Source organism: Gallus gallus, chromosome 17 (assembly GCF_016699485.2).
Source record: "Gallus gallus isolate bGalGal1 chromosome 17, bGalGal1.mat.broiler.GRCg7b, whole genome shotgun sequence".
Lineage (NCBI taxonomy): Eukaryota > Metazoa > Chordata > Aves > Galliformes > Phasianidae > Gallus > Gallus gallus.
The window spans coordinates 9,926,797-9,942,084 of NC_052548.1; the positions used below are offsets into that span (position 1 = coordinate 9,926,797).

At 53.2% G+C, this 15,288-nt stretch overlaps 1 protein-coding gene across 9 annotated transcripts in view; it reads left to right on the forward strand.

The window, feature by feature from the left end:
- Window positions 1-15,288, forward strand: part of NEK6 (NIMA related kinase 6) — a 111,372-nt gene that overhangs the window by 56,236 nt on the left and 39,848 nt on the right. Inside the window, exons 1-2 of one of the 9 annotated variants that reach the window (XM_046901720.1) lie at window positions 13,592-14,627; window positions 14,900-14,969. The exons of 1 other annotated variant lie outside the window; for it this stretch is intronic. Coding sequence is in view for 1 of the 8 variants with exons in the window: in XM_040649042.2 (XP_040504976.1) it covers window positions 8,886-9,009 (124 nt within the window). In the remaining 7 variants the exon portion in view is untranslated. Of the gene's footprint in view, window positions 1-8,352; window positions 8,585-8,833; window positions 9,185-9,986; window positions 10,256-13,591; window positions 14,628-14,899; window positions 14,970-15,288 lie in introns of those variants that run through there. 7 more of the 9 variants (XM_040649044.2, XM_040649042.2, XM_015279409.4 and 4 more) reach the window with 7 other exon arrangements.

Sequence of the window (15,288 nt, forward strand, 5' to 3'; positions counted from 1 at the left end):
ACACAGCGAGCGTTTGTAACCCGAATGCAGGCTGCCAAGCACACGTTCACAGAATTCTGCTGCTTTTATTTAATGTGTATATATTTTCTTTTACAATTTGGACGTAATGAAAGCCATGTGGGTTGTGCTGAGTATCAGATAGTTTTGTGACGTCCGCCTTGGTTCCCGCTGGGTGTCACCAATGGTGTGTGCTCTCTCGTTGGCCGTGGCTCCAGATGCTGTACAGTAATTGGAATGGGTTCCTCAGCCCCGTCCAAACCTGAGCACTGTGGTTTTCCAAATGCCGTTGTCCTGGCAGCCTGCCCGGCCCTGTCTGGGCACTCACTGATTGTGATGCAGTGTGAGCTCCGTTCCAGCACTCTCCCAGCCCTGGCACACACCTGGCTGCCATCCCGCTGTGCTCTGGATCCTCGGGCTCTTTGCACGTCCCTGCTCTTATTTTTGACAGCAGTGGCACTGCTGCAGTGCCTCCCTGCTTCCTTCCTGTTGCAAAGGAAGCCCTGCATCCGTCCAGCAGCTGAACCAGGGGCACCGGCACATTCTGCCCTGTGGTTTCTCACAGCAGTGAGGACGGAGATGCCGCCCAGGCTGAGTCAGCACTGAGCTTCCTGAGCAGCACCCACTCAGAGGGCACAGAGCTGGGGCTGCTGCAGAAGTGCCACCAAAACCCTGCGAGGGCAGAGAGCTGCTCTAGAAAAGGTAAATCGGAACGAGAGAGAGGAGTCCTTCCTTGTGGATGTTAATTTAAACACGATCTGTAGCTCCTGCCTCCCCACACAAAGGAAATCTGCTGCCTCTGCCCTCGGTGAGTGTTTTACCAAGCTCAGATGAAACTGCATTTACAACATCCCTTTGTCTCTCTTGGAGTCTGACCAACAATTATAAGATGTGAAAGAGAGCTTCTTGCTTGTTCAGGCCCAAGGGGAGCAGCTGGCATAAATAATAGATGGGCCCATATTGCTTCCCGCGTTGCTGTGCCGCCGCTGCTCGCAGACGCAACCTGGGCAAGGTGTGGTGGTGCAGCAGCAGCAGCAGCAGCAGCACAGGGATCTGCTCTCCTCGAAGGAACGCGGTGATGAAGTGGGGAACAGCTGACAGGAGCAGGGCTGGTATGCGCGGCCGGCGGACGTGACGCTCCAATTTTAGAAAACTACAACTGCAGAGACTCACTCGCTGCTGGACCTTGCTGCTCTCTTCCATACAGGGAGCCCTGGGAGGGTAACACCTTATCTGCGAGCAGCACTAATGGCCCCTCCTCCAGGCAGCTGGTGCTTCACAGTCAGTACCTTTGGAGCACACACCTAGCTAAGGAAAAATGCTAGGGGTTTGAGATATACAGCCAGGCCACATGATCTCACTCTTGTTTTTCCAAGGTGAATGGCTCTGCCACGTCAGCCTGGAAAGCCGCAGTTAACCTTTGCTTTCGGTTTTGCTGCTGTTGCCTTCTCCATCTCTCACTGTCTGTGGGCATCAGCATTGCAGCCCTGCTTCCTGCCGGCCCTGCTGCCCCGGCCCGGCCCTCCTGCTCTCTGCTTGTGCCTTCTGAGCTATGCATGAGCATCTTCTTCAGATGGTATCTGTAACTGCTCCCTCTGCTCCTCCCACATCTGATTCTGCTCTGAATTGCCAGGGCTGATGCTGGCGATGTGGTGGAATCCCAGTGCTCCCCACCTCTTTCTGCACTGCTGTAGTTTGTAAGGAAGGGAGCTGGGGGCTGCTCCATGTTCCCAGAGGGACAGCCCTGCAGTTACCCCCCTGAGCCTGAGGGAGGGATGGAGGCTGCTGCTCTCTTGCGCTCCTCCGTTCCCTTCTCGGTCTCTCTGGGCAGATGAAGGCTTTTGTGCTGTTTTCACCAAGGTCGGCGATCTATTCTTTTGTATTTTCTGTACTCCACTCAATTAGTTGAGGGCATTTAACATGGATTTTTTATATTTGCATCACAAATTCTAAATGATCCATGAAAAGCAGCTGTTCAGAACTTCTGAATTCATTATCCCCAGTGTTTTGGAGTAAAGAAACTTTGCCAGCCATCTGACTGGGGCCTGTGTAGTCAGTGTGATGGGAAACCATCGGTCGTTCTTAGCCAGCATCAAGGAAATCATGCAGTGGTATGGCATCTGTTTTCCATTTTCCATTCACTGCAACCTCTCCTCCATTTGACACTGTTTGCTCGAAGTTGCCACAACTGGTTGGAAGCTGAGGACCTGCAGTATTGGCATGGCCATACACAGGGCTGGACACCACAAAACCATTTCCATCTCTTCCCTTGAAGGGAATATACATTGGATTTGGGCTGGAAGTTGTTGATTTGCACACGGTCTTTTTTTCCTTCCTGCTTTAAAATGGAAATCTGACCTTTTGGGGCCTCATCTCCTGCTGCCCACCACTGCTCTGTGACCCTCAGCAAACCGTCTCCCACTTCAGGGCCTCTGAGTTGTTTGTCTGCCAAAGGAGGATAGCAGGGAAGAGTCCTGTGTGAGCTTCCTGCTGACATGACCAGCAGACAAGAAGGGATCTTCCTTCTGCCCCACCAAAGCCTGCATGCATAAGGAAGTTTCAAATAAGGGAAATACGTTGGGCAAAGTAGACACAGCAGATATGAGCAGTGTAGCTTGGCTCCTGCTCCTGACCACTGCCCTTATGCAGTTCTGGGTGAAGCTTTGGGTCTTGCTTCCTGGCTCTTTTAGGAAGACCTAGGACTTTGGCAAAACAATATGGTGATGTGAATAAAGAATTGGAACAACGAGACCTTCATGCCATGGCATTAATAACGTGAATAAGTTTAAACCTGGGAAAGTTTCAGCTCCAGACTGTCAGGATTGCTTTCCAGATCAGAAAAGAACTGCAAGAAGAGCAGGGAAAATGCAGAACAGAGAGCACGTAGGTTCCTCTTCCGTAAATAGGTGATGGTGATCTCTCCAGGGAGAGCTTTGAGCTTTAATTCATTTGGGGCTCACGTTTCTTTTGGCTTCGATGTCCTGTAGTTAGTGAAAGGAAAACTCATGATCTCCTAACGTGAGCAGTATTTGCAGTATTGGCTCCCTGAGGTTTGCTCCATCACTGACAGTCTCCAGCAGAGGCTGTGAGAAGGATCCCATCAGCCCGCAGTGAGCCATGGCTGTGCTACTTGCACTGCCCGGCACACAGCTCAAGGCAGCTCGCACAGCCTCATGCAGGCACCCCACCAAACGCTATCCGCCTTTCTGTCTGTTCCACCCAGCCTGTTTCTCGGCAGCCATTGCATCTGCCCATGCAGAAGCGATGTGGTCGAGAGCTGGAGTCCTGCCTTGCTTTCTCTTTTCCTTCCTTTCTTCCTTTCTTGGCTTGCTGGATGTGACAGCAACGCCCGTTTATTGCTTTTGTTTCCACACATAGTCAGGTCTCTTTCCCTGACATTATGCAGCTCAGCACAAGCACTCCAGGTGGGATGAATCCAGTTCAGCGCCCTCCTCCCACCCTGGGCTGCTCCCATCGCTAATGAACTGCAAACAACCATATTCCTCATGTTCAACCTTCACCCTGCCTGGCGCATCCATAATCTAAATATAGGCCGTAATTATTCCACTGGCATCTGTAGACCCATTGACAGAACTGACAGTGGCAGAGGTCGGGAGACCCTTTGCACCTTTAATATATTCCTTTAACTATTTCCCTGCCACCAGTGGTTGCAGTCTCCCCAACACCCAGAAGGTGCTGGGGATCTGTCCTCTGCCTCTTCCAAACCCATTTCTCCCTCTCTCCTCTCAGTCCCTGTGCCACCGAGCTGCAGGCTGATTATTTCCTTCCCTCTAATTGGGACGCTTTGCTTGTTTGTCTGGTTGTGCAATCAAAATGTGAACTCCGAATGCTCTTTTCAAGCCAACGACCCACATCTCCCCCAGATGCAAATCCCAGTGCCTGAGAAAACGAGAGCAGGAATCGATCTCCTGGCCGGCGTGCTGTTTCCATCTTGGAATACCCTGGAAGCCAAGGCACCGATTTTCCATATTATTATTTTTATGGTTCTGTGGAACAAACAGATGAATGTGGTGCCGTGAGTGAATAGCAGGGGGAGAAGCTAATCTGTGCTGTAAGTAATTTGATCACAAATCATTTAGAGAATGTAAATTGTAGGGGAGAGATGTCACTCCTGGCAGGAGGTCGCCTGTGTCACCTGTCACACCGTCCCCAGTGGTGGTCATGAAAATTTCTTTGTGGGATTATTAATAAATAAATGTAATGCTCTGCATCTCTGCGGCACCTTTCACAGGAGGGACAAAAAGCACCTGACCATTAAGAACTGTGCAATGCCATTATTTTAACTTCCATTCATAATACTGTTTTAAAGGTTAAATCTGTCGTTTGTTTCCTGGGATTTTAAAATGGCATTAAATTTAACCTTCGAGATGGTATCACAGAATTTATAATTTAATACAAAACTGTGAAAAGCAGCAGAAGTGGAGGAGGCAGTGGAAGGTTGGCTGACTGTGACTGCTCAGATCTGCTGTAAGCATGCACTGTGTGGGATGGGAGGTTACAGTTGTAAAGCTGTAGTGCTGCCATTCTGTGTGCGGTGATTTATTGCCACACTCTCCCAGCTCTGGGTCGGGCCGTGCATCTTCATGTGGGCATCACTGCCACTGCTGATAAGGCGGAGGAGGACACAAAAGGCTGATGGAAAGATGGAAGCTTGCTGTTGTATGAACCCCAGTTGTTACGCTGACCAGCACTGCCTCATTTTTCATTTGCATTCTTATGTCTCATATCCATATTGTCAGTCCAAAATGTAACACGCAGTTTGAAGCCTTTTCTGGGCAGGAATCTGCCTTTGTTCTGTGGCTTTTTGCACAACACTGGGTGCCGTTTGAGCCCTGATTCATGAGTGGGACCCAAAGGTCCTGAGTCTGTCCTGCTCCTGCTGCAGCCCATGGCAGAGCGTATCCTGCTTTCTGTAGCTGTGAAATTCTGTAGCACCGATGCTGGGAGCGGACCTCAGCAGTGAAGAACAACTCACAAAAGAAAAGCATTACCCATATCAGATTCTTCAGCAAATTTCCCCTTTGTGCAGGGCTGTGGACGGGAAGGTGCACGCACAGCTCCTGGCAGGGCCGCGCTCCCCACATCTGGCGCGGAGCCGCAGAGCTCTGCCAGCAGCTGAGCAGCAGCGGAGCGCGGAGCTGAGAGCAGTGCATTCCTACAGAACTCACCCAAAACTCGTGGAAGGGTCACGAGGAGGAATGTCAGGGAAGGAGGGGAAGGGCCTGGACCTGTTAAAACCAGAGCTGCACAATCTGGAGTCAGTTGCTTTTTCTCTTTTTCTTTTTCTTTTTCTTTTTCTTTTTCTTTTTCTTTTTCTTTTTCTTTTTCTTTTTCTTTTTCTTTTTCTTTTTCTTTTTCTTTTTCTTTTTCTTTTTCTTTTTCTTTTTCTTTTTCTTTTTCTTTTTCTTTTTCTTTTTCTTTCCTTTTCCTTCCCTCCCCTTCCCTTCCCTTTCTTTTCCTTCCTTCTCTTTCTCGTTTTCTTTTTCTCTTCTCCTTCCATTTTCCAATTCTTTCCCCTTTTTCTAATTCTTTTCTTCTTTCAAGAAATCTGCACATGAATGGGTGAGAGAGAAAACCTCTCCAACAAAAACTGAAGCCTCCAGCATGGCTGAATAAGGGAACACATTGAATACTGCTGACAACCAGAGACACTGTGCAAACAGGAATCCACTCAGGACAGTTCATTAAGAAAGCAGGCAGAAATAGCAGTGAAGCTGTTGCTTTGCTCGCATGGTACCACAGCAGAGTGCTGCCCTTCCCAGCAACCACATTGGTGGTTTGGGTTCTCACCTGGCTGAGCCCTCCTGCTGTCCCCCTGCTTGGGTGCTGCATGCAGCTCCAGCCCCACGCTCGGGGGCTGAGGTCAGCCCTGCAGCAATGGGGAGGCACTGCATCAGGGTCGAGGTGCTTCAAACACTGCACAACTGCTGACATAAACTGTAACAAATGTAAGGGTACCCCCTTATACAGACACTGCCTGCCAGGGCTGAGAGAGTTCCAGCACAATAGACACTGCTCCGTGGGGTCTGGGGTCTGCAGGGACACCCCAGGGCAGGCAAGCCCTATTGGGACAGGGAGAACGTACACAAGCAGGGCTGTAGGAATGAAAGTGCACAAGTCCATATTCATCCATATATTCATGATCAGTAGGCTTAAGTGCTGTGATGCTCATTATCCAGGCATGACCTTAAAAACTGGAGCTGATGGAGAACATGGCAGCCCATCTGCTCAGCAGCACAGGCTGCTGGGGGCCTTGCCCTGGCCTCTGTGCCTCTGTTCTTTGTCTGAATGCAAAAGCAAGGGCTTGGGCTTCACCTCCAAGTCCTTGGCTGGCATGGTGGCAGCTCCTGCCCCATCCTGAGAATTGCAGTGGGGACAGCATGCAATGGGGTCAGTGTGTGATGGGGACATTGTGTGATGGGGACAGTGTGCAGTGGGGTCAGCATGCTGCGTCCCACACTGAAGGATGTGGGCACCCCCTCACCACTCTCCTCTTGTCCTGATGGGGTGAATAGGGCCAAGAAGGCACACAGGAGGGGACACGTGGCCTCTTCCACTGCCTCTCTGCCACCCTGCGCTGCTTCCCACTGACCAAAGAAATGAATGAGCAGTGCTCCTTGCCACTTAAACCTTCCCAACATGCAAGAACCAATAATGAGGACGCGATGTTAAATTTTCTATATGAGCATTCCTTCTGTTCCACCCCGCAGGCACCCCCTGAGCCTGCTTTCCAGATCCCTTCTTCTCTAAAAGAAATCGTGTCTTTCTTCTGGGCAATAAAACTCCACAAAAAGGGACATTTTCTCCATCATACTTTCCCATCTCCCCTTTCCTGGATGGCGATCCCAGGCTCCAGCTCTCACGCTGCGCAGGATATTCTGCCACCAGTCCCATTCGGTTCCCTGATGAGATCCACAGGCGGTGTGGCTGGAGCACTCAGGGTCGCTGCGTCTGCCTGCAGGCCGCTGCTTCATCTCCTCCACTGTGTTTATCTCTTTTTGCAGTGCTCTTATCAGCCTGAGACCAAACTGTTGCACAAATGCTCATAAGATCCATCTGCAGGCCTTAAATATGGTGAAAAAGAGGTGTTTCTCTGAGCAATCTGTTGGAGAGATTTCGTACTGACTTTTAGACGAGTTCCACGCTGGTATGCATTCCTTTAGCATTAATGCTTCCTCTGGGACTCAAACCTTACAGAAATCCGAGAACCGAGCGTAGGGCTGCAGACACAGCACGGAGACAGCGAGCACACAGCATGTGCAGGGCAGCGAGGGGAGGGGAAGGGAGCTATGGCCATCGCCTGTGGTGCTGCTGGAAAGTGGGATCTTGGAGAGCTCTGCACCTTTCAGTGCAGGAAGAAGGGCTTTTTTTTTTTTTTTTTTTTTTCTGAAAATAACTTTTAGCAGTGGATGTTGATAGGAAATGAACCATAACTCAGTACACATATATTAAGTCAGTAAGGCTGGGAATTATCAATACGGGATGGGGGATGAAGGGTATGGTGACAGTTGCGTTTAGCACTCGGCATAGAGTAAATCAATCACATCGACTCTGTGTTGATTTAAAATCCTTGAAGAGTTGGGTTGAGAATGTTGCAGTTTCCCAGAGGTAGGGTCATTGCTGGGAACCTCATACCCACCAGGGTGAGGGCATTCCCCACCGGCTCCGCTCAGCCACACAGTGCAGTGCCATGATTGCAGTGCTGTGTTGGCAGCACTGTGTTTGCAGTGCTCATCCGTGTCTGAGCGCTGGGAGCAGAGCGGTCGGTGGGACAGCAGGGCTGCCCCATGAGCACCCGGAGCCCCAGAGAGAACTGGGGCAGTTTGTATGAAGGAAAGCCTATTTCTGACGAGACGTCATTGAGGAAATGTAATTTTCTTTCTTAACCGAGTTGCTGTGGATAATCCAAAGTAATTCTGTGTGTGTAATTTAGCAGCGAGGGCCTGGATCTTGGAGCTGTGCACGGGAACGTGGCAGATCTTTAAAAACAGCTTTCTGTAATAGAAAGAGGAACTCATGGCAGCCGAAGGAAGGATCCTTTCTTTGGGTTTTGTTTTGGTATAAAGCACGCAGGTTTGTGCACCTCCGTCCACTGGCACCGTTTTTCAGAAAAAGAAATGCATTTTTGGAACGGAGCACCGACAGACCTCGGGGAAATCGAGTTGGGAGGGGGAAAAAAAGGAATTCGTGTTGTTTCTCCAAGCACATTCCCATGTTTCAGATTTCACACCGATAGATTGATGGTATGATTTGCTTTAGAACCAGGTGGCCGCACGGCTTCCATCTGTTGTGTCTCCTGCTCTGTCTCCAGCGAGGAGCGCCGCGGAGCTGCGCGGCATCTGCCCCGCGGGAGAGAGCTGTGCGAGGATCTGCTCCGGCAGCACCGCACCGCGGGACGCAGCGGAAGCCTCGCGCTGTGCGGTCCGTGCGCGGTCGCCCGCTCTGTACGCCCTGAATTCGCGCTCGTTTGGCGCAGAGCTGTAGGAGGAGAGGCGGCGGTGCGGCCGGCGGGGCTGCCGGCACCCACTGGGACTGAACGCGGCCGCGCCGCCCACGGGGCCCGCAGGTGCTGCTGCCCGGAGCCGCGGTTCCGCCCGGTCGGGCCAAGTAAACCAGACTTGCACTTTCGCTTTTATTGACTGCCGCGTTCGCTCTCCGCTTTTTCTCCACTCGTGCAAAACCCGGCGCAGCGCTAAGCGGACGCGCAACCCGCGGCCCTCCCCGCCCCGGGGCCGCGCTGGGTTGGGGGCCCGGCCCGGATCGGTCCCGCCGCGCCCTCCCCGCCGCCTCCCGGCCGCGCTGGGTGCGGGAAGCCGGCCCTTTCCGGGGGAGGCCGGCCGCGGGAGGGCGGTGGGAGGGCTCCGCTCATGCTCCCTCGCTCCGGGGCAGCTCCGCGCGGTGACTCATCGCGGGACGTGGAAAACGCGCGCGGACGCAGACGCGCCCGGAGGAGCGGGGGCAGCGCCGGCCGCCAGGTACGCGGGGCCGCAGGTGGGCAGCGCGGGGCCGCGCGCGCTCCCGGCCCGGCCTGCGTGGCAGCCGCCGAGGGCGCGCGCGCGCGGGAGGCGGGGGCGCGCGGGAGGCCGAAGTTGTCTCCGGGACGCGGCGCCGCTCCGCTCCGACTCCGGGCCGCCCCGCGCGGGCCCCGCCGCTCGTCCGGCCGCAGGTGAGCTCCGCGGGGCCCCGCCGAGCGCCGCGCCGAGCCTGGCCCCGCCGGACGGCCCCGGGGGAGAACGGGCCGCGCGGGGGCGGGAGGCGGCGGGGCCGGGCCCGGGGCTGCGTGCGGACACGTGCGGGGGGAGCGCGGGGAGCCCGGGCTGCGGGGGGGGGGCGGTGCCGCATCGCCGCTTTTTGTCTTTTGAATTGTCGGTTCGTTCGCTGTAAGAACGGGCGCCGCCGCAGCCCCGCGCACGTGCCGGGCCGGGCCGGGCCGCCAGCAGCGGGCAGTGCGGGGTGTGCGGGCTGAGCGCCGCGGGGCGGTGCGGGAGGAAGCGGTGCGGCGCTGGGGAGGGCGGTGATGTAAGTTCCTGACACATTATGACTGTCCCGCTGTCATCTCGGCGTCTCTTCTAAAAGTTCAGCGCTGTGAATCACCGCTCGCAGCCGTTTGGGTTCTGCTCCCGCATTGAGACATCCCTCGGCGCAGCACCGCGGCCGACTCTTTGCACTGCTGCTTTTGTTCCTGTTGACATTCTTGGTGACAGTCGTACGCTTTTGAGAAGCAACAGGAAAAAAAAAAAAAAAAAAAAGGAACTTGTTTCAGAGAAGCTCTGCAGCCCCCGCAGGCTGCGGCTTTGTGCCCTGCGAGACTGAACAACGGGCAGAAAAACGGGGGGGGTTTCACGGCCGTGCCGAGGAGGGCCCTGGGGGAGCAGCGCTGGGTCTCAGCCCCGGGACGGTCTGGGAGCAGAACCGGGCTCTGGCTGCAGCACCTGCGCCACGTGCTGCCCGCTGCTCCAAAGTTCTTTCCCAGCACGCAGACCAGAGAGCAGACGCAGTTCAGAGAGTTCTGCACCTTCCAGTGTCTCTGTGCTCGGTTTGCTGCGGGGAAGCAGCTGCGGGCGGACAGCTCAGTGCCTGCAGTGCTGCTGCTCCTTGCTGCCCGCAGGGCTTCGTGCCGGCCGGAGTCCTCAGCGTTGGAGGCAGTGGGCGGCCGTGCCGCTGCTCACACCCAGCGAGGTGGTGCTGCAGACCGCAGCGGGACGTTGTGCCGTCCATCTCGTGCTCCCACGTCTCTGTGAGCTGCGGGTCTGAGGGCCTCAATGGGCCTGGGGGGGGGGGTGGGGGTTGGTTTGGGTTGACATGCAGGAGGATCTGTTCAGCAGTTATTTACTCAAAGTGAAATGAATTAGGGATTTTTATTTATTGTTGTGCAAGGGTAGGAGCCAGAAATACCTGTGTGGGTTTTCTCTACTCCAGCATTTTTGTGACTGTAAAATGGAGGTAGTGACGATCACGTTCATCTCCCGTGCACCTTCAGAACACTTTTTAGCTGTGTAGAAGATGAATAAGTGAACAGACCGAGCACCTTTTCCTACCTCATGTGTGCCCAGTAATGAACCGCAGGGCTGTGACAGGTGGGTGCCCAGGGGTTGGGGCGGCCCCCTGCAGAGCAGCAGTTGCTGTCTCTGTGGATGCCAACCCGTGGCTGCTGACATTGGGCATCAGTGCAACCCTGGGGGTCTGGCTGTTGTGCTGTCCTACGTAGAAGCTTTGCCAGGATGCAGTTCTTGTAGAAAAAAGGTTTAATGGCCCAACTTCCATCTTGAGTTTCCAGCTTTTTTCACTCTGATTTACTTTTCTTAGATGCTTTTGCTATAGAACAGGCTGCTTGTGAGAAAGAACCCATAAAAGTTGTCCTTTTCTCCAGTTAATGAAAAAAGAAGCCACCCAAACAAACCAGGAGCTTCATTTGGAAAGCTGGGCTGATCTTTACTATGCAACTTCTTCAGTATTATTAACATTCAGCACATTGAGATGGAAAGTGGCTGGGATGCTGTTAGGGTGTGGGCACAGAATTCTGGTTCAAGAAGTCAGGAGTGGGCATTTTACCTGTGACACATTCCTGTGCTTGTCTCATGAAGTTGCTGAAGCAGTCTGTTCCACCTTGTGTGGGAGCAGCTGATGGAACACACACCTGTCTGGGTGCTGTGCTGGTCTGTAGGGAATGCCAGCCTTTGTCTCCAATCTGAACGCACACTGCAGCAGCGTTATTACCATATGGAACGCAAACACAGAACATCTGTGCAGCTGAAGTAGAGCTCTTGAATGCATCGATAGCACTTACTGAGGGGTGCTGATGTGCTCGGGGCAGGGGTGTTTGGTGCGGCCAGGTGATGCTCAGTGCCGGACTGAATGGCCTTCCCCTTATAAAGGCACAGGGAGGCTGAGGGTGAGTGAGAAAGGCTAAAAGCTTTGAAAAACAGAGACCCTTAAAAGTTTCTTCTGTAGCATCCCCTGTTGGTGCTGGTGTGCTTGCTGCACTCGCTAGCTCTGTTGGGAAGCTTGCAGCATGCATGGAAGCACTTGGCATGGTTTATGCACGTGTTGTCAGTGCCTGGGTCAGTAAGGATGGGTCAGCTCAAAACTGAGGATAACAGAGCTAGCGTTCTATCACGGGGAGCCGCTGGGTGCTGAATTGGTTCCACAAGATGAGCTGATGTGAAACCAAGAAGGCAAAGAATTGGATTCTGTGGGACCACTTCATGAGACTGCTGGGGAAGAGAAACTGCTGCAGGGGCGGTTTCTGCTCCCCATGGCTCTGCAGGGGGGAGCGGACCCAGGTGGGACAGCTTCACAGAGGAGTGCTGAGTGTGTGCACCTGGGGCAGCAGGCAGCCCCTGCCCCTCGTTGTGCTCAGCTGTGCCTGGGGAGGCCAACCCTACGGCAGGTGTGCTGCTCAGTGCGTCCCGCTCAGAGTTTGCTGTCTGCTTTAGCAGTGCTGTGGCAGGTATGGCATGGTTCTTGGACATGAGAGCAAATGGACAGTGGTTATAAAGCTCTTCCACCAACATGGCAGTAGGTTCCCTAGGGAAGTGGTGGTATCCCCACTGCTCTTTGGATTGGGCAGCAGAATCTACAAAATGCAAAATCTACATTTTGAGTTGCTCTTTAAAAGCATGCTGGTTTTTTTTTTTTCCTCCTTGCAGTTCCAATTGCTGCAGAGTGAATTGCACAGACCTTAAGCCCTTGTTTAAAAAAGCCGGGCAGGTGTGGGGAGGTTTGTGGGGCCGTGCGGGGGGTGCTGCCCTGGGAGGGCTGAGCTGGGGCAGGAGTGAGGCCCTGCGACGTGGGATGGTGGTTGTGTGAAGGCAGAAGGCTGTGGGGAGTTGCTTTTAATGGTGGTTCCAACACGGCAGTCTGTAAAACTGTGAAAGCTTTTCATGGCCCAATCGGGCTGTTTCTATCCTCGCTTATTTCTTGTATGCGTGTTGGTTTGGATGGAGGTTCCTTCAAGTTCTAACCTGTGCTGAGCATTCAGACACCTGGCCGTGCACGCACGGCGCTCCGGAGTCGTCCCGACAGCTCTGGTTTCTTTTAAAGTTTTCAGAATATTTGAAGTATTTCAACAAAATGTATTTTTAAATGAAATGGATGACAACTGCCTGTTTAGCTTCCAGCATTTAATCAGATGACTGGGTTTATCACATGGCAGCTATCACATTGAGAGCACTTCTACACTGTCAGTGCAATTAAAGAAATTAGATTTCCGCAGTGTTTACTTCAGCGTGGTGCTGCTCTCAGTGTCTGCTGCCACAGATTCCAGGCAGCGAGCAGCTGTCTGCCACAGATGGAGAGGAGAAATCCTTCCCCTTCCCTTCTTACTTCTAAAAAGGTTCCCTTCCAGAGCCGGCGGTAACGTAACACTACCTGGAGCGCAGGTCCCAGTTTCCTGTTACATGTTTGAGTGGTCCAACGGCAGGCTGTATCTCTCCAAAACCAAATGGTGTAAGTGAAAGAGACTCAAGGAATTCTGCATTCCATAGCATTCTTGAAACCTCACGAGTGCTTGTTTAGAAGTCAGAACGTGTTATTTATTACGTCTCTTTTTAAGGGGAAAAAAGATAGGATTAGAATTGCAGGGCACGGGTACTGATTTAAAAGCTCCCGGTCCTCGGGTTGGGGCAGCCGCGTCCTCACCCACAGCCGTGCTCTTGTGTGGACTCGGAGGTGAGGGCCTGTTTGGTGGTTTGCTCATTTGTTTTTCCTCCGGTGGCCAGAGGGTGCTTTGCAAATGCTCTTTGGGTTCTGCAGCTTTCATTAGAATAGCAGTGGTGTTGGCAGTCCTGTTCTTGTGTTGTTTGCACGACAGGATGGAGTGGTTTGGAAGCTGGAGGACACACAGCAGATCCCTGTTGTTAGCACAGTTCGGGCCCGGCGTGGAGTGCCCCTCTGCGTCTGCTGGAGCCACAGCTGTCTGCTGAGGGCTGCACTGGGGAAGGGGGGACCCACAGCGCTGGTGTGGAAATGGAGTTTGTGCACAGAGCTGTGCAGCTCCGTGCTGGGATCAGAGGTTGGGGTAGTCGGGCGTCCTGCCCTATTTCTGTGTATGCTGTGACAGCCACAGGGTGCTGTGGGCGTTACGGCACAGCCCGGTCGAGGTGCAGGAGATGGTGAGATTGCACTTCTATTTTCTTATTTTCTTAACTGTCAAAGCAGTGGCTGCTGCTGTATGGCTTTTCCCTTTATGACCGTTCCTTCGCCATCGGTTTGTTTTCATTTCTGGACTGTTGGCGGCAGACCACGGCCCCACGGCACTTGCTGAGCTCCTGCAGTGGCTGACGCGGCCCTCAGCCATGGGCTCTGTGTGGGGCTCAGTGCTGCTCCGATCGGGGCAGCAGGGAATGCCCTGTGGGGCGGGCTGAGCGCTGGGCCCACACTGGCCGAGGAGTGGGCGCTGTGCGGTGCTGATGCTCTGCGAGTGCTGTGCATGTGGGGAGGGCCTCAGTGGTGGGGAGCGTGTGTTCCTGGTTCTCTGCTGCCCTGCATGTTCTCCCTTACTTTGGAGAGTACTTCTTCCTTAACCTGGCGGGGTTGGCTGCCCGGCTGGAAGTCAGGGTTGCTGTGGGTGCTGCGGCAGCAGCTGGGGGTGCAGGCCTGCAGGCGGGCGATGGCCGCTTCACGGTGAACTCAGTACCGCTCCTGTGAGGAACTTCAGGTGTAGTCTCAGCTGCGTCCTTCCCCCGTGGACAATTCTCTGCCATCCCGAAACGCAGTGCTTTTCTCCTTGTTGGCATGTTTTGTGTTTCCCACACAGAAAGGCTGTGGGTGTCAGTGCTGTTGTGGAGACCCTGTGGTGTGTTCTGGGCTGTGTGGCTGTTACTGCAGGCAGGAGATGGGGAGAAAAAGCCGTCGGTATTGCAGCGTTCCTTTTCCCCCAAGGGGAGGAACTTGGACTGAAATAGATATTAGCAAATGCGGGCACCAGAAATCCCCTTTTCCTTCGTGATACTTCTGTTTTCGTCCTCCTGTGCTGTCGGCATTCGATCAGATCTTCTCTCAAGCGGCTGCTCAAAATGTGAGTCTTAAAAATGTTAAACTGGAACACCACCACCAGGAGAGCGTCGGAAGGTCCTCCAGGGCGCGCGGCTCTGCCTCACAGCAGCCACGTAAGTCAGAGCCGTGTGCGCTGTGTTACCCTTTAGTCAGTCGGGAAACCCAAGTGGTGACTTTCAGCTGTCACTATATTAAGAACCAGCGCTGCCTTTCGTGGCAGTCTGTATATACTGGAGTCGGTGCTATGTAGTAAATATTCTTGCTGTGTTTTCATAATCATTCTACTTAGAGTAAGTGCTTCTTGGGTGGGTATTACAAATCTGTTAATCTTTATGGTATTTATGGGGTAATTTTTAACTCTCCTGAGCTCCTTACTTCCTTACAGGTCAATTACTCAATTTATAACGTTATGTCAGGCGTAAGAACTTCACCGTCCAAAGGGTAAACAGTGCTGGGTACGGTTCTTTACCTGTGTTTGCTCTCAGTTCTTTGTGTGCTGTGGAATGTAATAACTTACAGCGTGACCTCTTTATGGGGATTTCTTTTACTCTTCCTGGTTTGTACTTTAAAGTGGCTGCGATGACTTATTTTAGCTTTTGTGCTTCATTGCTAATGGACGGAGCAGGGAAAGCTTGCCACAGCCCTCTCTGAAGAACACACTGTTAATCACATGGCAGCTACTTAAGCCAGAACTGCTGCAAACAGTGCTTAGGTATTTTTGGTTGGCCACTGCTGTAACTGATGACTGTAAGTCAGACATGGCCATGCCTGGCA